The following is a 22,195-nucleotide window of genomic DNA, read 5'->3' as shown; positions in this document are numbered from 1 at the left end:
AGGTAGGCCTTGAAATACATCCACAGGTACACCTCTAATTGACTAAAATGATGTCAATTAGCCTTTCAGAAGATTCTAAAGCCATGACATAATTTTCTGGAATTTTCCAAGCTGTTTAAAGCCACAGTCAGCTTTAGTGTATGTAAACTTCTGACTTCAAATAATAACCTCACCAATTTGTAAAGGACAGGTGTAGGTTGTTTGTATAAAGTTTTGAGTACACTACCATAAATGATCTCTGAGAAACTGACGAAAACTGACGAAAAGCTGAAAAGTTTTACAACCAACCCTGGTCTCTCCTAATAATGAGAGGTTAGGTAGCATGCCTTGGGGGTATGATATCTGTGCATCTGTAACTTTCTCACTCATCCTTATTCATGATTCATTCAGGATTATTCCTAATCATTGTAGCATCCACATTAATGTAGAATTGTTGAGAAACATATGCTATTCTTTTTTACAATAAAAGTGACTCCATAATGACACAATACATTATGTACCATTAATTTCTATTGTGCACAAAATAATGTGAAACACAACGAAAACAAACAGAAAATGCATCCAAGAAATGTGTAGAGTCACAAGCATGATGTGGTCATTGTGTTCTATGATTATGGAACCAAATGCATTCGAAAAGTACTCAGACCCATTGACTTTTTCAACATTTTGTTACGTTGCTTTCCCCCCTCATCAATCTACACACAATACCCCATGTTGACAAAGCAAAACAGGTTTTTAGAAATATTTACAATTTTGTTTTTACATTTACATAAGTATTCAGACCCTTTACTCAGTACTTTGTTGAAGCACCTTTGGCAGCAATTTCAGCCTCGAGTCTTCTTCAAATCAAATCAAATGTTCTTAGTCACATACACATGGTTAGCACATGTTAATGTGAGTGTAGCGAAATGCTTGTGCTTCTAGTTCTGACAGTGCAGTAATATCAAACAAGAAATCGAACAATTCCACAACAACTACCTAATAAACACAAATCTAAAGGGTTGGAATAAAAAATATGTACATATAAATAAATGTATGAGCTATGACCAAACGGCATAGGCAAGATGCAATAGATGGTATAAGATACAGTATATACGTATGAGATGAGTAATGTAAGATGTGTAAACATTATTGAAGTGGCATTATTTAAAGTGACTAGTGACCAATTTATTAAAGTGGCATTTGATTTGAGTCTGTATGTAGGTAGCAGCCTCTCTGTTAGTGATGGCTGTTTAACAGTGACGGCCTTGAGATACAATATGTTTTTCAGTCTCTCAAATCAAATCAAATCAAATGTATTTATATAGCCCTTTGTACATTAGCTGATATCTCAAATTGCTGTACAGAAACCCAGCCTAAAACCCCAAACAGCAAGCAATGCAGGTGTAGAAGCATGGTGGCTAGGAAAAACTCCCTAGAAAGGCCAAAACCTAGGAAGAAACCTAGAGAGGAACCAGGCTATGTGGGGTGGCCAATCCTCTTCTGGCTGTGCCGGGTGGAGATTATAACAGAACATGGCCAAGATGTTCAAATGTTCATAAATGACCAGCATGGTCAAATAATAATAATCACAGGCAGAACAGTTGAAACTGGAGCAGCAGCACGGCCAGGTGGACTGGGGACAGCAAGGAGTCATCATGTCAGGTAGTCCTGAGGCATGGTCCTAGGGCTCAGGTCCTCCGAGAGAGAGAAAGAAAGAGAGAAAGAGAGAATTAGAGAGGGCATACTTAAATTCACACAGGACACCGGATAGAACACGAGAAGTACTCCAGATATAACAAACTGACCCTAGCCGCCCGACACATAAACTACTGCAGCATAAATACTGGAGGTTGAGACAGGAGGGGTCAGGAGACACTGGGTCCCAGCTTTGTTGTACCCGTACTCCTCCCATTCTTCTCTGGAGATCCTCTCAAGCTCTTTCAGGTTGGATGGGGAGTGTCACTACAGAGCTATTTTCAGGTTTCAGATCTGGTTCAAGTCTGGACTCTGGCTGGGCCACTCAAGGACATTGAGACTTGTCACAAAGCCCCTCCTGTGTTGTCTTGGCTGTGTGCTTAGGGTCGTTGTCCTGTTGGAAGGTGAACCTTCGCCCCAATCTGAGGTCCTGAGTGCTCTGCAGCAGGTTTTCATCAAGGACCTCTCTGTAAATTGCTCTGTTCATCTTTCCCTCAATCCTGACTAGTCTCCCTGTCCCTGACGCTGAAAAACATCCCCACAGCATGATGCCGCCACCATCATGCTTCACCGTAGGGATGGTGCCAGGTTTCCTCCAGACGTGACGCTTGGAATTCCGGCCAGAGTTCAATCTTGGTTTCATCAGACCAGAGAATCTTGTTTCTCATGGTCTGATAGTCCTTTAGGTGCCTTTTGGCAAACTCCAAGCACGCTGTTATGTGCATTTTAGAAAGGAGTGGCTTCCATCTGGCCAACATAAAGGCCTGATTGGTGGAGTACTGCAGAGCTGATTGTCCTTCTGGAAGGTTCTCCCATCTCCACAGAGGAACTCTGGAGCTCTGTCAGAGTGACCATCTGGTTCTTGGTCACTTCCCTGACCAAGGCCCTTTTCCCCCAACGTATTCTTTGGGACCTTCAATGCTGCAGACATTTTTTAGTACCCTTCCCCAGATCTGTGCCTTGACACAATCCTTTCTCTGAGCTCTACGGACAATTCCTTCGACCTCATGGCTTGGTTTTTGCTCTGACATGATCTGTCAACTGTGAGACCTTATCTAGACAGGTGTGTGCCTTTCCAAATCATGTCCAATCAATTGAATTTACCACAGGTGGACTCCAATCAAGTTGTAGAAACATGTAGAAATATCAAGGATGATCATTAGAAACAGGATGCACCTGAGCTCAATTTCGAGTCTCATAGCAAAGGGTCTGAATGGTTATGTAAATAAGGTACTTCTGTTTTTTTTATTATTAATACATTTGCAAAAATTTCAAAAAAACTGTTTTTGTTTTGTCATTAAGGGGTATTGTTTGTAGATTGACGAGGAAATGTTTTTATTTAATCAATTTTAGATTAAGGCTGTAACACAACAAAAATGTGGAAAAGGGAAGGTGTCTGAATACGTTGTGAATGTTGTATCATTTTTATCATTTTAAATCCAAAGTGCGGGAGTACCAAAACAACATTAACATTTGAACTGTTCCAATACTTTTGTAGCTCACTGTATCTGTAAAGCATTTTGTAACATCTGCTGATTTAAAAAGGTCTTTGTAAAATAAATTGTGTGCTTAATTGATTGTCAGGTGACACTTTCCTTCAGCACTTGTAGGTGGTTCTCAACCTTTAAAGAAACTGTCCAGTGTTTCCAGATTTCTATAAAGTATGACCTTTAATTATTTACAATATGAGTGAAATAGTGTTCCTTCCAAAGAAAACAGTAATTAAGTATGTTAAAATGCAGCTTTTCTGTGTTGGAATGGTGTGGGTTTAAAATATTCATAAGAGTAGACCACTGACTGGCCAGCTCAGCCAATGACACCATGTTATATGAGGAAACAGCAAGCATTTTTTAAACGGTCTGTTTGGGATATAAGTGTTTTTATCCAATTTATGCTTTGGCCACGAGGCAACAAAATTATGTGGGTATGAGTTAACAGAATATGAACTGGACAGTTACTTTAAAGGTAAAAAATAGATTTTCCTGTTTTATATTTCCACACTGAGGTTGGAATAACACGGTGAAATGGTGAAAAAGTATAATGCCCTTTTATTGTAAGAGCTGTTTGAAAAGACTGCCTGAAATTTCAGCCTATTTTAGTGGGATGGGTCGTGTTCGAGAGCATCGAAACCGTGATGTATCATTGGTAAATTGTGACCACTGATAATATTGAGTAGTTATTTAGGATGCCAAGTGATTTGTAGATCAGTCTGTCTGGACACTCCTTTAAAGTCGGCTGCAATGTCGAATGCACCCTTTGGGCTTGTTCGAGTGGTAAACCGAAAGCAACCAACTGTAGACCAAAGTCGAGGAGTGAAGTCGGGGGAGGTGCACTCTGCGACAGCCGAGAGTCAGACACCGATGTGGTTTCCCAAAAGCACGGCTCAAAAAAGCACGCACGTTTTTTCTTTATGTCAAAATTAACATGTCTCCAATCCCCATATCACACACTCACAAACTGACAAGTGTACATTGTACAATCAATTGGTTAGAGAATGAGCCTCATATCACATTAATTTGAACATATCCACTGAATACATGAATTGCAGCCAAGTTCCTGTTTCAGTCACATCATTGGTAACATTCAGGTGGGTCAAACAAAAACACCCTAATGATTGGTTGACAATAGAGCCTCCCACAATGCAGGTGTTGGCTGCAGGAGGAAGTTGAAGAGCAACTGCAGAGATGTGCAGTCAAAACGTCATTACCTTTGATCACATGCTTTGTGCTAAGTTCAACATGCAGGCTGGACAATTTTTATCCCCATATTGCAACACTTTGAAAGGCAGTGACCAAATGTTCCACTCAAACACACCCATTGACTTTTAGTCTTCCATGGTGACATCAGCATGCAAAACATTTAGACCAATAAGAGTTCCTAAACTCTATGCCAATAACAGCTCATTTCCCCCTCCCCACTCAGATCACTTCGACAGTCCAATGAAAATGATTGCTTGAGAAACTACCCTTTGCTAAGAAACTGTTTCTTTTTGACTATTTTCATTGAGAACAATCACAAAAGGTACTTCTGAAATGCTTTGATATATAGATAACAGCTGCACTGGACCGTAACATCTCTGAAAAGCATCCTTGCACGACAAAGCAAATTGTAGCCCTTCAATTCCCACAACAAAAAAGGAAATGTGTTATAGAAAGTAATTTATTACACAATGTAACCAAGGCTAGTTTACAAATACAGTTCCAGTCATGTATGTGTATACATATGAATATACCCACGTCTTATATTTACAGATTTGCATACATGTTTTCCTGTTTATTCATTTCAACACTTACTTTACGGTTTCACATCCAAAAACTAAAATGATTTGTACATAAGAGACTTAAAGGAGTTCAGCCCTGTGTGTTCCAAACAAAGAAACGGCAGCCAGCCCAGAGTCCAGGCAGACAGAGCACTTGACTGGCAGTCCAGAGGCCAGCCCTTCTCACGACTGCCCCAACAACAGCATTTGGCAGGTGAAATTTAAATACTGATAAATGTTTACCATGACTTAAAAAAATAAGATGAATAAAAACCAAACATCAACAAAAAAATTATACGATCTAAGATCATCTCCCAAAGCAAGGACACGAGCTCCAACGGTCGGTCGGCAAGTGTGAGGGGGTCGGGGGGTTGGTGAGATGTAAACAGGTGCTTATCCAACCCCCTTTGTCCATCCACACACTTGCCAGAGCCCCTGGTACAGGGACTGAGTCCTGTCATACAGTCTACAGAAGGAGACATTTATTGCTTTTCTTTCCTCGCCGGGCCTGTAGTGCCGCCCTGGTGGCCATCTCAAACACCTCCCGCACGCCATCCTTCGTCTTGGCCGAGCACTCCATATAGCCGAACGCTCCGATCCGGTTGGCCATGTCACGGGCCTCCTCTGGCTTCACTGGCTCCTACAGAGAGTTAAGAGGCACCGTCAGGACATCCAAAAAGCATTGACCATATCATGCGGAAAGAGTGACATAGTTTAGGGTGACTTTTCCCGAAAGCTTTGTAGCCAACGTGGTCATTTTTTCTCTCATCCCAGTTTGTTTATAATCCCACGAGTTTGTAGAGGGAGGTAAAAAATGTGCCTGTCCTTTCTACGTACCTGCTTCATCTTGGCCAGCTCCCGGCGTGTGTGTTCATCATTGCGCAGGTCCTTCTTATTGCCTACGAGGATGATGGGAACGTTTGGACAGAAGTGTTTGACCTCTGGAGTCCACTTCTCTGGAATGTTCTCTGTACGGAATCAAAGGGTCAAGGGTCAGACAAGCACACACCAACACATTTGGGAAGATATGGGGTAGTGTACCGGAGGAAGGAGGTGTAGAAGAGCTATTGCTGTCCTGTGCGTATTGGATGTGTGAGAGAGTACTTCACTAGTCAGAATGGGCTGAACAACCCACCTATAAAAGGAAACCTTGTGCGGATGACAGCAAGAGAGTGAGTGTGTAAGCTCACCCAAGCTGTCTGGGCTGTCAATGGAGAAGCACATGAGGATGACGTCAGTGTCGGGGTAGGAGAGGGGGCGAAGCCTGTCGTAGTCCTCTTGGCCAGCTGTATCCCACAGAGCCAGCTCCACCTAGTACAGAGTAGACAACAACTAATGTTAACCCTCATACAGATATGCTTGAAGTGGCAAGTGTATGTCAGCTGTTCTAGTGACTGGGTTAATCAGCAAACCTCTGGCAAGAGAAATAAACCATAGACAACCTTGGACACATTGATTCAGTAAAATGTACATTGTACAGTTAATGACGTCTGTCTACCACAGACTTTCATGAACACACAGGAAATCAGGATAATTGGATATTACTTTTAGGTGTAGGCCAACTTCAATGAGGAATGAAAAGAGGACAATATCAGAAAAACAAACTCCCAGCAAATCAGGAAAAATCACATCTCTGATAAGAGCCACTCTTTGAAAATGAATAACTGGACATTTCTTGAAGACATTCATCGGTGTGACACACTAAAGGGTTAATAGAAAGCTACTTGCCCTTCTCGGTTGTTAAATGGGGAAAGCAAATTAGAGCAAGACACTTCTACTTCTAGTATGACATGACGTAAGCAGAATTCATTCAGCCTATCAAATCTAGATGTCCCAGATTTATAGCCGAGCCACATTGAGGCCAGGAAACCTGGGTTTATAGCTCACACAGGCCGCAATATAATGCGGTGCCATGGGGTCTTACAATACAACTTTAGAATAAATATTCCTTACATCATTCAGAAGCATATGCTGCACCTAATATGTTTCTATACCTGGTTAACTGAACAAACATGTGCCATACCATTATACCCATCTGCCCCTATAGCTACAGATAAATGTAGCCCAATCTCAACAAGTCGATACCATGATAGCCAAGACCAGTACTATTAAACACAGTGAAGCGACCTTGAAAACCAGCTAGCAATTAGGGCTACGTAATTCACCTAACCTTGTTTACACCGTCAACTGAGAAATAAAAAAAAGTATGTTGTTGAGTCTGTATTCATTACCTGTTTGCTGTCCACCTCAATGTCAGCCACATAGTTCTCAAAGACAGTGGGTACGTAGACCTCAGGGAACTGGTCTTTACTGAAGACTATCAACAGACAGGTCTTCCCACAAGCACCATCTCCCACAATCACCAGCTTCTTACGAATCGCTGCCATGCCTGAGAAGAGAGAAATAAAATGCATGAAGAAACACAAGCAAGCCAACAGCCTTATATTAAACAGGTTTTATAACTGCTGTGGTCTCAAATAGGATCAATGTAGTGGATTGACTGGACACAACACAATTGTGAAGATTCGCAAAGCTAAGTCACACTTGTATCCTCAAACGATTTCTCCCAGTGGGGCTTATTGGGGGAACACACTTGCCTTCAACACCTGAGGTTAAAGGGATAATTTACTTTGAACTTTAACCAGCTGGTCCTATCCATCCATGTCTTAGAAGACATCAACAACCAATGTTAACCAGGCTCTATCAAAACTGGCATGATCCAGAACAAACTGCAGGTATGGTATATGTTCTACACATGACGCCGGTAATCTCCACTAATAACTGTTGAGTAAGTTTCCTCAGGTAAATGTGTGTGCAAGGAAATTGACAGCAAAGAGGGAAAGAGAATCAGCCCATCCATTCAGTGATCGTATTGCTGCTCACGTTAAACTAGTTGCTGAATGTTAGGATCACAAGTCAGGACTGACAATGAATGGTGCATTCAAGGTGGAAAACATGCCCCATGTATTTTTAGACTGAGGGACATGTGTGACCGAACGCACCAACTCTGATGTACAGTCCCCAACTCTTATGTTTAGACTACTTCCAGAATAGGTCTTGACAACATTTAGCTAGTAGTGCCATGTATAACCATTATACATTTGACTGGTTATTTGACTACCAGCACACTGATCCTGTGGACATCATGTGATTGTAGAAGTGAAGTATGTGCCAAAGCTGTATCCTAGTAATCATTAAGGTGATGTCCCCATTAGTCAAACGCCACATAAGATGGGTTCTCTGAAGCAGTCACATACAGGACAAAATCAGACAGTGGTGCACGGCAAGCAGCTTTTAGTTTTTTGGCTGACATTACATTAATTACTACTATAATACTGCTTAGGATAGACGGGCATTAAAGCTACTGTAACTAGGTGCATTTTTGCCCATAGGGTGGATCATTCAAATGTTTAGGTAAGATGGCGTCAAAGCATCAACAGATGGCTGTTGTCCGCAGTATAAGGGCGGCCCCATTCACAACAAACTCACTTCGCTAGCTCTCTAACAGAAAAACAGTGTCTGGTCCATCTGAAGTGAAATTAAAATGGTCAACCCTAGACCACAACTTGTCTAGCTAGTTAACCAACGTTACCTAAAATAAAGAGACGGATACTTGAAATCTATGGCCGGGCCAAACTAAGCCACCCAATCAGAGTCAAAGTTTTGTTTGTTACAGTTAGGTAGCGAGAAGAGTACTGTATAACCTTTATTTACAGGATTACACGTTATAGTAAAACAATTAATAACCATAACTTCACTACTAGGACGCTACAGTAGCGTTAGCTACTTGACAAAACACAGTTAGCTAACGTAGCAAGCTAGCCAACTGGTCAGAATTATGGGGGCACCGTTGATGATGGTGGCTAACCGATAACGTTAGTTGTTGGCTAACTTGCTCTAGATAACAGCAACAAACTAACACGCCGGTTGGTTCCAAATACTGACTTGCTTCTGCATACGTTAACTAACTACCTAAGAAAGTTAGCTGGTGGGGATACGGTAGGTTTCTAGCAAAGCTAGTGTTCTGGCAATTTCTTTTGAAGGATAAAAACAATGGAGATCCTTTTCCAACGGTTACTGCTGCTAGCCAGTAGCTTGAGTCAGTGCGGACGCGGTATAACGTTACTACTATTGAGGTCGTCCTCTCTGGCTCGTTTCGAAATGCGAGACCGACGACGATGTACGGCCGGACCACTTTCTAACAATTTATCCTACCATTACACTCCACCAATGATGCCATATTTCGATAAAAGTGTTTCAAAAGTAGTTGTACCTGTTGTTTAGATGGCTGCAGTCGTTTTCCCAGGGCTGTCTTGCTTCGCCGTTAACCCTCGTTTCGATACAATGTTGAATTACTTTGCGTGTGCACGCGAGGGGGAGGGGTGGCGGGGACGAGCGTGAGCCACGCCTGCGCGTGCACGTCACCCGGTTTCGATGAGCATCCAAACCGTTTTGATTTGGTTTTTCAATAATAGTTGCATTCCAAAACTTTTTCCACACAAAATAAATGTTAGAAAGGACCCAAGAAGTGGACAGGTTATGCTTCCTTCCTTCGCATTGGGTCATTCTACGAAAATGGTGGCTTTGCTGTCCCAGCCATAACCACCAGGAAAAACAGTTCGTGTCAGATAATGACAAAGTATATTGTTAATAAAACATATGTAAGACAGTTAAATTGCAAACCATGTTTTGTATATATTTTAGAGTCGATGTTTAGTGACATATTTTGATTTTAAAAAAGTTTTTTTTTTCTCCCACTTTAAATGTCATAAAGCAAAAGAAAGTATAAGCTTTATGTTGTGGCCTACTTAAAAACAAATATAAATATCAACTCATTATTCAAAATAATTTTGTGAATAGCTGTCCCTCAATTCCATGTCACTGGTGTTACCACTGAGGGGTGTTACCCTTTATAAAATGCACCACTTTGAAAAGATTCAACCATTTGGCAACTTTTTCCTGGGCCAAAGGTTAATTGGAGCCAGGGCTGTTTTGAAAAGCACGTTAGCAATTGGATGATTAATTTGATGTGAGGCCTTAAGATGTGTCACTGGTGTTACACAGTTTATGGTAAGGGAAAGGACATCGTTTTAAAATAATTGATCAAATCACATGATTAAGTGATTTATTTTGAATTTAAGAAGTGTGGTTTGAGCAACTGTGGCCTCCATTTTAGCTATGCCATCTTGTCTACAGATTTGTCACTGGTGTTATTGTTCCTAGTTAAGTGTTACTGGTCTCTGGCATTACACAACAACTCTGTAAATTACTAATCACTTTTAAATATAATTTAAAATATGAACCCTTGTCATTCATTATATATGCAAATGTAAGTCCAATTACATTCTGGAAAGCCTGAATCGTCATCTAAAATATAGGTAACAGCCATTTAAAAAAGTCTGGATAAGCATTTTTTTAAATGCAATATAAAATACAGTACACTCATGTTGATATGTTAACTTATGTGTCTTGGTAAAAACATGTTTTAATGTAGGCTGGTAATAGTTTGAATTTGAGCTACCCTTATCACAAATATAAATCAAGCTAGATAAATGATTTATTTCTATTAGGCATTCCAATCTAAGTCACCTAAATAAGGCAACGTGGAGTACCCCTGGGAAAAGGTTGTCAGTTCAAAGCCCTTCATGACATACAATGAAACAGCTGTAGAGTATCACATACTGTGCTAACTGCTCCATCTAGTGGCAGCCTAAATAACTATCAGCTGACATGTGCTCTATTAGTACTACCTACCCAGTGTTGCAAAAAGACAATTTATTGTTACATGTCATACAATCATATTTTATTTCATATAGAGATAAACAAATAGATCAGAAACTAAAGAGGAATCTGCAATGGCCACAGTAGAAAGAAACACACCAATAGTGGAAATCAGGGAAAACTGTCCTGTGCACGGACAATATCTGAAAACCAAGCCTTGAAGTCACCACCAACAAATTAAACAGAACTGCATCAGTATTGCCATCCTTCACCACACCTTAACATTTCCAGTCAATCCACACAAACAGGTACTGCCACTAGCATTAACAAACCTCATAAATACATTGTGTGTTAAATTAAGAATGCAGTTCTTATCTTAACCAACATTGCGACAGATTAATAAGGGGAAGAAAGAGAAACTAGAAAGGCTGCATTAAGGCTGCATTTAGACAGGCACCCAAATTCTGATATTTTTCCACTAATTGGTATTTTGACCAATCACATCAGATCTTTTCACATCAGAGCTGACCTGATTGGTCCAAAGACCAATTAGTGAAAAAAAAGTTTAGAATTGGGCTGTCTGTCTAAAGCTGCGTTTTTACCAACCAGGTCAGCTCTGAAAAATATCTGTGATTAGTTAAAAGACCAATTAGTGGAAGAAAAAGTGAATAGGGCTGCCTGTGTGAACGTAGCCAAAGAAACAAACAAGAGATTGACAAAATGTTCCTTAGGGAGAAAGCGGCCTGTCAAGAGTGCATCAGTGACTATTACGGTCATTGTCAAAAGCTGCTGAACTTTATCAGGGCAAACCAGTGAGAAATTACAGGAAGCCACTGTGTAAACAATCTAGTGCTCTCCCTCTCCCAGTTACACACTCATTCACCTAAATCCAAACACACACAAAAAACTTTCTGGCCAGAACTAAATATTCTGACAGAACTCAACTCAACAGTATGAACAAAGAGGAAGACACACCCACATTCCCTTTATTCTATTATGGCTATGGTTCCCCATCTAGTAATCCAACTCTGACTCAGAGTAGTTGATATTCTGAAAATCACCTCAAGTATTCAGAGCAAAAGTAAACCCCTCAAAACAGGTACAGGAAACGCATCATCATCCACAGAGCAACTTGTCAAATTATCAGGTTTCCCACAAATTTAGGAAACATTTGAAAACAGAAGATCTAACAGCGGTAAAACAGCTGTGGGGTAAACCTAGATTCATTTAAGTCTTTCAGTGATGGGGACCAGAGAAAAGACGTATTTGACCTTAAATTAAACACCCATCAGGACAAAAGGATGACCTAGAAAACCGCTGAGAATCTCAGTCCGTCTGCTGAAAGCTTACTCTGGGACAATAGTAACACATAGCAACAGATGGGGAGTTTGCCAAGAGTCTCTGCTCCAGTCCAAGTGTCTCAGTCACAAAATCTGGGAGCCAGACAAGTAGCAGGTGTGGAGCAGCTGTCTTTTGGGGCAAAAGAGCTTTACGAAACACTTTGTGCACCCATTCAATACTTTATTCAGGAGAGACGCGAAGTGGTAGGTAGGGAGAGTCCAACCAATATGTTTGTACATTGCATTAATGTTTCAATGAACATATGAGGGTGGGCCCGGGGGAGCGATGGGTCCGTGATGGTATTTGTGTACAACTTTGGGGAGTCAGACCGTAAAACTGATAGGCCTGACAATGTTGACAATGTGTCAAACTGCTAGGGCTAATGTGTGCATGTGTAGTCACTGTAGTGTATGCTAGTCAAAACTAAGCATGACTGAGTGCGTATCAGTGTGTCTTATGAGCGGGAGGGGGCGTCTTCAAAGCTGATGATGCTGGACTCCTGTCCCGTGGTGTTCTGGGAGCCGCTAGACCCCCCTGCTGGCGTTGTTCTCTCCTGTCCCAAGAGCAGGGGAGTGTCGGTCCGAACTTCATCCTCATTGTCGTCGTCCATGCTTGGCCAGATCGACTGGTCCTCCACCTTCTTCAGTCGCTCGTTTAGGGCCTTCAGCGCCAACTGCCTGTAAGACGATCATAATTTTATTTAACTAGGCAAGTCAGTTATTCTTATTCTTATTCTTATCTTAAATTCTTATTTACAATGACGGCCTACCAAAAGGCAAAAGACCTCCTGCGGGGACGGGGGCTGGGATTTAAATTAAAAATACCTCGACATGAGAGAGAACACAACACTACATAAAGAGAGACCTAAGACAACAACATAGCAAGGCAGCAACACAAAACATGGTACGAACATTATTGGGCACAGACAACAGCACAAAGGGCAAGAAGGTAGAGACAACAATACATCATGCAAAGTAGCCACAACTGTCAGTAAGAGTGTCCATGATTGAGTCTCTGAATGAATATCTTGGGAGTCCCTTTCAAAACAGCCACTGATCCTCTCCAGGTGATGATACAATATGTAGGCTTAACTGCCGTCTATGTAAACAAGGACATGAGTATGATAGCTTGCAAGTGTGTCAACCAGAAAATGAAGCATGAGGTAAACAATTATTGGTAAATGGATGCCTGTGTTTGTGTTTATTTGGGCCTCTAGAGCACTCACCTCCTCCTCTCTGCGTCCTGGGGGTCCGTCCCTGGCAGACTGATGGTGATGGAGGAAGGTGCCCCCACGTCGTAGCGCTTTACCATCTTCCTACAAACCTTGATCTTCACCAGGGCTGCGTGCACCAGGCCAGCCAGCAGCCCCACCACCGGCTGTACCACTTCAGGGAAGAAGGAGGCAAAGGCAAAGTGATCTGACATGTCGCCACGGCCCCGGCTGTGCCTCTGGTAGAAGCGCAGGTAGACCCAGCCTGCCAGGGCACCAAAGCTGTAGGCCGCCAGTGGGGCGGCACTCTCCAGCAGGCCTGAGAGGCAGAGCAGAGAAAAGCTGAGGAGGACCAGCGCCGGGGCAGCTTTGAGCCTCACCTGGGGAACCCGCAGCACCGTCGTATCCCCCATGGTCTGCTTAAGGGCCACCAACACCCCCCCGAGGAAGGCTGGTGTCCCGTGGACACGCACCGCGAATAGGTAGTCCAGGTCGAAGGTGACGACATACGTGAGCAAGTAGGAGAGGCCAGCCAGGAGGCCTGCAGAGATGTTGACCACAGTGAAAAAGATGAGCAGCTCCAAGGCGCCCCACAGAGGCTCCAACAGCCGGCCACAGGCCATAACAGTCCCCACGTTGGCTGCCACTCCCCATGCATGCTGCTCCACCACGGCATGGGTCACCAGGGTCCAGATCCAGAAGTTAGGGGGGAAGAGGTAGCCAGGTGTCACGCCCAGGGCATATGGAGTGTCAACTGCCCATGAGAGCAGGTACAGAAGGAGCACTATGGCACTTATGGACTTCACCACAACGCTCGTATTGGCTAATGCGCCAAAGAAGTGCTGTCGTGCAACTGGCAGATAGCGATTCATTGCGTTGTCTGTTAGTCTTGAGCAAGGGCCGATGAGTAAGTTTGTCTGACCCGCAACTTCTCACCTGCTGGCCTTTTTTTTCTTATTTTTTTTTTTAGCAGTGCCAAGAATAACAAACGAAATCAGCGGAACCAGACAACATCCACTCTCTATAGTGAAGATTCATCCGGGAAATAATCTGATTAATCAATGCTAATTAATGGTTTAAATCAACCTTATGGTCTCACTGTTCAAAACACTTGATGGAGCAACTTTCCTACCTTGTTATGGACTTTGCTGAAGTTACCTTGTTTCTGATTAGATAAGAGTAGTTGGGCAAACGTTAGATAACTTACTAGCAAGCTAGCCGACACATTTAGCAACATGCCAATTACGCTCAATTGACATTGAACGGTGTCATCCTCGAAGTTTACATACAATTTAACTTCCCAATTAGTAAATAGCTACTTGACTTTAGAAATCATACCAAAAATTCCCAGATCTTCAACCAGCAAACGCTAGCTAGATAATAAACGTCATCAGCTTGCTGGCTAGCAAGCACTGTGGAATAAGTAGTTAGCTAGGCTAACTAGCTAAGGAAGAAGTCAGACGTTTTAAATCCGCCATTATAGTTCACGAACCCATTTGATAAACGGGTTTGAGTTGTATAACTACGAAAACTACAAAAAAGAAACAGTACCAGCTCTTTTTTTGTCGCCTCGGCACACAGATCAAATTAGTCCACCAGCTAGCTAACGTCAGAGGATTTCCTGCGTTAGCTAGCAAGCAACAGGCCGTCAAAGCAATGCTGTCGAGGCAAACAATTAGAGGTTCACGCGAAATTAATTGAGTCACTACGATTTCAGAATGTCAGAAGTCTCTTGGGTTACTTCAACGTTATTCCGATATAAAGCAACAGATTTATTCGGGAATATTTGTTGTCTTGTGAGGCACTCCCAGCATTTCATACTGACCAACAACGCTTGCGCTGCCAGTGCCACCGTCACCAACACACACGAAGCGTCAAGTCACGCCAGTTTGGTGCACTAGTTGATTATGGGAAACATAGTTTTTTGTTGTTGCTAGATCCTTGAGCTCCATGTGGAAAGGGCAGCCTATGGGGCATGGATAACTTGAAAATGTATTCAAACTGACATGTATTCAAAATGTTCTCTCTCCTCAAGCATCGATTCAAGAGGCATAAAAATACTTGGATAACCACATACACGTGAATTTTATTCAGTAATTAATTTCCACAGTAAAAAATAATTCACATTTCTCAAGACTTAAAAAAAGACAAAACCCTGACATCAGAATGCTACAAGAATGAAACGCCACAGACGGAGCACTGGCAAAATCTGATCTGAAAACAACAGTGACGTAAGGTACTTAAGTAGTATTTTAAAGTATTTTTACTCAAGTAGTTTAGGCGTATCTGTACTTTACTATTTATATTTTTGACTACTTTTACTTCACTACATTCCTAAAGAAAGTATTGTACTTTTTATTCCATATATTTTCCATGACAACCAAAAGTACTTATTTAATTTTTAACTCTTAGCAGGACAGGAAAATTGTGAAATTCACACACTTATCAAGAGAACACACGGTCAACCCTACTGCCTCTGGTCTGGCGGACTCACTAAACAGACATGCATAATTTGTAAATAATGACTAAGTGTGCCCCTGGCTATCTCAAAAAAATATATATATTTTCAGTACTTTTACTTTTAATACTTAAGTATATTTTAGCAATTACATTTACTTTTGATACTTAAGTATATTTAAAAACAAATACTTTTAGATGTTTAATCAAGTAGTATTTTACTGGGTGACTAACTTTTACTTGAGTAACTTTCTATTACTTTTACTCAAGTATAACCATTGGGTACTTTTTCCACATTTGGAAATCAAACTAAGATAACGTTAATAGCTCACTGGCAGAAAATGCAAAGTGGGTAATGATTGGCTACCACAGAAGCCCAAGTGAGTGACCTTTGACTAGCTAAGAACAATGGTGCGTATGCAAGTAAACATTTTGTGGACGAAGTATACGTGTCCCATACATACGACTAATAAAACTTGAAACAAACTGGAAACTGTCCTCTGTGAAGACATCCATACAAATGTACACACCCTTAAACAACACAATCATGTGAAAAATAAACACTATTAAAATGACCTTGTCCACTCACAGTGCTGAAAACATGAGACTAAAAGACAACTGTACTGCTCTGATGTGTGTTTCAAATGTCATTGTCACCTTTTTGCATATTGATCAAATTCTCTCAGAATAACAGCTCTGCTTCTACAGAATCAAAGACAAACCACTGGTACAGTGAGGTTAAATCATGAGTGTGCAATGATGGCGAGGGGGACAATTTGACTGAACCAAATACATGTGAATGCTTGACTTATGTAAAGGCCAAGGGCAGGCAACTCAAACGCTGAAAGCCTTCAAACATTTAAACATGAATATCCAAGCTACTAGGACATGTAAGAAGACCCAAACTCAGCCAAAGAACCAGGGCAGTGTATCATAGATATTCCCAGATCTCTGCCTGCACCTACCATTCCCCAAGGCATTAAAACATTACAGTATAGATCAGAGGGCAACACAGAGCTGCAACACCAAAGAGCGGTAAACAAGTCAAGTGACATCCAGTCCACTATGGCCAAGTTTCATGGAATAAGCAGACATCATGGAATTCCTTTTACATGTTAAGATACTGTATGTTGGGTCCATTTAAATTCTTATTTATTTTTCAAATAAGTATTATCATAATGAGAAGATAAAAGCACTTGTTTTTAAATACAATTTAACAGACTCTGCTTGCATAGCTAATGATGAAATCTAAGGCTTGTAAGTAATTAAAGCAACTGTCCAGTGAAAATCTCACATTTAAAAGTTCATATTCTGTTAACTCATACAGTGGCCAAAAAAACACTTAAAAACACCACCTCAAACTTGTATCACAAACAAACATTTCCTCATAGAGGATGAGCTGGCCAATCAGCAGTCTACTTGCCCACACCATGTGACCGGTATACGTCCACACCATTCCAACATAGAAAAGCTGATTTTAACATAATTAAACATTTTTGGAAGGATAATTTAAGTAAGTAATATGGTAGTTAATTCTAAGTCATTTCTATGCAATATGAATTAACTATATAGGTCATATATGGGGGTGGCAGGTAGCCTAGTGGTTAGAGCGTTGGACTAGTAACCGAAAGGTTGCCAAATCAAATCCCAGAGCTGACAAAGTAAAAATCTGTTGTTCTGCCCCTGAACAAGGCAGTTAAGCCACTGTTCCTAGGCCAACATTTTAATTAAAAACGTATTCTTATTTTCATAAAGGTTAAAAATAAATATGTCAGAAATCTGGAAACACTGGACAGTTACTTTAAGATATGATTGGTAAAGTCTATGTAAATCATTTCAGTTTCGTAGTCAAAACATGCAATCATCGGCTTGCAGACAGCTCATGTCACCAAAGCTAATACAAACACTAAAAGCATGCAATAGACAACTATGAATTCATTCTAAATACAGAACAGTACACCAGTCTCTGTGTAACGATATCAGTTTTGTTTGAACCTGTTGCTATGGATTGTCGTCTAGGACAGGAGATTGAGTGAGCTATACTCAATCTTGCCCTCTTCATCTGATTTTAGGTAATGTCATCAGATGGACGTCTCTAGACTATATGCTCAGTTTCAGACACAGTGTCTATTCCCCCCCAACCAAGTTGAAAAGGACATCAGTTTAGTGAAAGAGTTACTTATGTTCAACTAGTGCTTGAGGAATCTGTGTCATTAATTAGAGTAACTTATCAAAGTAAATTAAATTTAAATTCCATTCAAAACATGATTTTATTTTATTTAGAAACTACATTTTCTTTATCTAAAAGCCATCCATTGTTACATGTCAATTCACTAACTACATACAGGCTCTTCCAGCCATTCTCCTCAAGACAGCAGCTGGACTTTAATAAATGGAATTAAGAGAGTCAGTTGGTCGCCGACTGAATTGATTTATAAATAAATACTTACATTCATGTAGAAACCTATGGGGAAAAAAAACAGTTGGTTCAACAACTTAAGATGAATGAATACTGAGAGAACTACCTTTCATTTGCAATTAGGATAGATAGATTCACATGAACATCTGGATGATATGAACATAAATAAAAACGAAACAAAAGCCCTGGGTTACATTTTCTATCTGCTAATGAGTGGTTCGACCACCTTGACTGGTTGGTCCTGAAATTCACACACTTATGGGTCAGATGTCTATTCAGACGTATATATAGCATTTCTCAAGTCATGTAACAAGAATCAACGTGTTCTAGTAAACGAACAGAAAACATTTCCCTTACAAAAACAGAACAAAAAAAGGAATTAATAAATATGCACTGTAATAAATAAAAGTGGTACATAAAAAAATAAAAATAACAGGTCAATTAACACGTTAAGTATGGTATGAAAAGATGAACAAGTCTGATGATGTAAGGGTCTGATAATAAACTCAATAACTGGAGTTTAAAGCTCTTGCTGAAGAGACTCAAGGCTAGGGACTTGGTGGAGGTGGTGGGCTGGGCTTCCCTCTTCCCAAAGTGTTGGGTAGTTGCCGCGTTCACATGCTAGTTGGAAAGTCAGACATTTCCCCGACTTGCTAATTGGTTGTAGTTATACACATGCCGCGTTCAACCAGTTAGCAAGTTGGACATTCCCGAGCTTCCTAGTTCTGACTAGCACGTAAATGCGGCATGAGACAGTAGGTGGCCAATGTATGTAATGAGGGGGGTAAATAACAGTCAGCAGTAACAGAAATGAAAAGTTCTGTTGTTTATTATACAGAACCAGGTCACAGACCTCCCCCATCTCTAAATCAATGTCCCGGTACTCTGTTACACAGTGAAGTCTTAAGCCAGCATCATCTTTACAATGAGCTCACAAAGTCTATAATGACAAAACTGTGACCAAATTAGGGAAAGAAGCCCTCTTCTCTAGGCCAATAGCAGTTGACGGTGACGTTTGGTTGCTTCAGAGAATGACCTCTCTGGAGAGGATCATTGTTGTACTTTTTTTGGCACAGCTATTTTTGACTCCTCTCAAATGATTTTGGTTTGACAATGGTCTCTTGAAACCTGTTTGTTTTTCCGTTGAAATCACATACGCCAAAGATGAGAAAAAGGAACTGAAAACGAGTGTTCATGCTATCCACAAGGCAGAACGAGTCATTATGACAGAAGTTCTCTACTCTAGAACCCTTACACAATGCAGAAACAGACAGAGAAGTAGACAGGTGACCCACCTGACCACCAGAGGGTTCATGGGTTATATTTGCATCACTTAGCAAAGCTACAGTAAGACTATGGGTGAGATCCAGGTCCTAGGATTGCCCGTCTCGCTGTTTCTCTACTCCCACTAGGTGACATTCAGAGAGACAGAGGCAAGGCATTTTCAATTCAGCTCCCTTCGGACAGTTGGAGTTTAGCAAGATCACAGTTTTTACATCGTCGCCTGTAGACGATGTGTACATTTGAAAAATATAGATGACATATCAAAAATCAAAATCAGATCACCACAAGTGTGATGCCTGTCCCCAAGGGGCAGGCAAGGTCTGTCCCCAAGGTCTGTCCCCAAGGTCTGCATTAAAGTCGTAAATAAGCGTACATTCTTTGAGTTTAAGGTTTTTGACTTAATTTTTCACCCAACAAAGAGCCTCATTGTTTCTTTGAATTGAGTCTCAAGTAGTCAATTTTCTGAAAAACGAAACGCAGTAAATTCAAGGGTAAATCAAATCGATTTTGAAAACAGTTGTGACATGTTTAGAGCACGACTACTATATAAAATAATATTCAGTAGCATATAATGACAATGAAGAACAATATCATGTAACTGATATTTTGCGCCATACAATAATTACTACCAACTACGTATATAAAATTGTCAGTTAGTTATTAACCTAGTCTGTCATCAACCGCTGGGATTTTTTTTTTTTAATAGAAGACAAAGAAGTGATTTGCAGGTCCAAACCCAGCAGTCTCTTGCTTCAGTGATTTGCAAAAGCCAGTACAGGACAACATTTTGGAAGCCCCAAGTTCATTTTTCTTCATCACATAAGTTTAGATTAGCCTTTTTTTAAATGTTTAAATAAGATATTCAGCATAAGGATTTGGTACTTTGTCCAGTCTGTTATATTCCAACACAGATTCTTGTTTTCACAGTGCTGGGGGATTGCTGCTTGGGACCACTTGTTTTCTGAAAGGTGTGCATGTTGCATTTAGGATGGGGAATGGGTCTAGTGGAGGAGGTGGGCTTGGTTGTCCCTTCCCTTTCTCTTCAGCTTTTCCTAGCCCCAGCAACTCCACTAACTGTCCCCTGCAAACCACATGCCTCTTTCCTACGGTTGGAGGCTCTCATTGTCCCATCACCTCAATGACATCATCATCATCATCTTCATCGTCGTTGTTGCTGTCTGAGCTGCTTCCACCGGCGTTCTCTGCCGAGCCGTGGGCATCAGAGCGACCCAGCCCTGCCCCTATCAGGCCATAGGAGGAGGGGAAGTGGGAGAAGAAACTGGAGTCAGCGGGGCCTGGGGTGGCGGCCGGTAGCGCCCCGGGGTGCAGCAAGTTAGGATACATGCACAGGGACTGGCCGTAGGACATGGGGAAACCTGGGGGCAGCATACCAGCCATACCAGCACCCAGCATGAAGGGTGCTAGGGAGCCTGAGTCAGGGGCAGCCGAGGAGGTGATGGTGGAGGAGGATCTAGGTAGGGTGCCGCCCCCCAAGCCGAAGGGGTCGGGAGTCACGGGGAACATGAGACGGTGGTCACCCTGCTGGCTGTGGGACTGGAAGTAGGGCAAGCCGGCCCCCATGAATATGGGGTGCCCCATGGAGCCCAGCATGGCTGGGTTGAGGCCCATGGGTGGGAGGTCATAGCCCGCCGCGAAGGGAAAAGCCTGGGGGGGCAACTGGGCCGAGGTGCGCTTGCTGGGGGCCGGCTGCTTTTTGATGGCCCATTCGACATTGGATGGGGTGGAAGCCTTGCGCTTGGTGCCCCTCAGGTCAAGGGCAGCAATGGCATCTGTGCTGGGCTTGGCCAGGGCGGAGGCATTGCTCCAGGGCTTGGCATGGCTAGTCATGCTGCTGCCATTGTTGATCTCTGCCAGCGCCTTCTCCTGTGGAGCCGCTGCACCTGCAGACGAAGCCTTGGAGCCCTGCTGATGCTGGGCCTTGGTTGCAGCCTCGTATCTCTGGAGTTCACTCAGGGGGCTGTCGGGGGAGAGCAGGCGAGTCACACAGCCGTTGACGGAGGCCTCCTCCGATACTTTCTGGGTGTCTGAGATAGGGAAGGTAAGACAGACGGGTCAGATACATCTCTAGACTAAATAAAACCATCAGCACTGGATAAAAACAGATCCATATGTACCAAATTAGTAAAAACGATCCTGACTAAAGGTTGAGTTGGGATTGCTACCTTTGGGTGCAGCAGCTGAGTTCTCTTCCCCTGCCTTGGGCTTGCTTGCAGTGCGGATGGCAAATATCCTCCCATCACAAGTCCTGATGTAGGTCCCTTTCGTTCCTCTGATGACGTGGATGCTCTCTCCTGCACTGATTCTGGCCTTAACATCAGTTGAACTGTTGGTTTCAGGTATCACGATATCTGTGCTGGTGACGATCTTCTGGACAAATACGCCCGCCTTTTGCAGGTAGTTGACGGGAAAGCCCGAGCTGGACTCTGTGTCTGCTGTGGGGGCAGAGCTGTGAGACGCTTGGCGAGGCATCGTGGGAATTGGAGTCGACTGAACTGTGCGGACACTGGCCACCGGCTTCTCATCTTGTCGGGGGGGTGGGCGCCTGAAGGGGGGGTAAGGGAGAGGAAAGATGACAGGGTGGGGTATTGACAGTCCGAATTGAGAGTGGAGGGTTAAAGATTTTATCAACAGTTCAAACTTTGGAATTAAAAACTTGGTGTCACATTAGGCATCTCTCTCTAGTTCTTCATGGAACCATGCCAGGAGTGCTACCTTCTCCTGGACCTGTTGTTCTGGGTTTCTTCTTCTAGGGAGTTTTTCTAGACACTTTAGTTCTACATTGTTTGCTAATCTGGGTATCTGATGT

General features: G+C 42.2%; 3 protein-coding genes across 7 annotated transcripts in view; all 3 read right to left on the bottom strand.

Moving 5' to 3' along the window:
• Nucleotides 1-4,818: 4,818 nt before the first annotated feature.
• Nucleotides 4,819-9,372, bottom strand: LOC110492312 (rho-related GTP-binding protein RhoA-B). Its single transcript, XM_021566527.2, has 5 exons — nt 9,210-9,372; nt 7,168-7,325; nt 6,127-6,247; nt 5,774-5,904; nt 4,819-5,576 (listed from the first exon to the last, which is right to left on the bottom strand). The coding sequence occupies exons 2-5, from the start codon at nt 7,321-7,323 to the stop codon at nt 5,403-5,405; spliced, it is 582 nt and encodes a 193-aa protein (XP_021422202.1). The 5' UTR covers nt 7,324-7,325; nt 9,210-9,372; the 3' UTR covers nt 4,819-5,402.
• Nucleotides 9,373-10,717: 1,345 nt separating this feature from the next.
• Nucleotides 10,718-15,087, bottom strand: LOC110492310 (transmembrane protein 115). Its single transcript, XM_021566524.2, has 2 exons — nt 13,224-15,087; nt 10,718-12,675 (listed from the first exon to the last, which is right to left on the bottom strand). The coding sequence occupies exons 1-2, from the start codon at nt 14,078-14,080 to the stop codon at nt 12,453-12,455; spliced, it is 1,080 nt and encodes a 359-aa protein (XP_021422199.1). The 5' UTR covers nt 14,081-15,087; the 3' UTR covers nt 10,718-12,452.
• A 2,834-nt stretch (nt 15,088-17,921) lies between these two features.
• Nucleotides 17,922-22,195, bottom strand: part of LOC110492307 (helicase ARIP4) — an 80,674-nt gene continuing 76,400 nt past the window's right edge. For all 5 annotated transcript variants that reach the window (XM_021566521.2, XM_036947309.1, XM_036947310.1 and 2 more), the window contains 2 exons: nt 21,552-21,931; nt 17,922-21,413 (listed from right to left, as the gene is read on the bottom strand). In XM_021566521.2, the coding sequence (XP_021422196.2) occupies nt 20,488-21,413; nt 21,552-21,931 (1,306 nt within the window). In that variant the 3' untranslated portion in view covers nt 17,922-20,487. The remainder of the gene's footprint in view (nt 21,414-21,551; nt 21,932-22,195) is intronic.

This window comes from Oncorhynchus mykiss, chromosome 16, assembly GCF_013265735.2.
Source record: "Oncorhynchus mykiss isolate Arlee chromosome 16, USDA_OmykA_1.1, whole genome shotgun sequence".
Lineage (NCBI taxonomy): Eukaryota > Metazoa > Chordata > Actinopteri > Salmoniformes > Salmonidae > Oncorhynchus > Oncorhynchus mykiss.
Note: the sequence above shows the minus strand (reverse complement) of the source record. Positions and strands in the feature narration are given on the sequence as shown.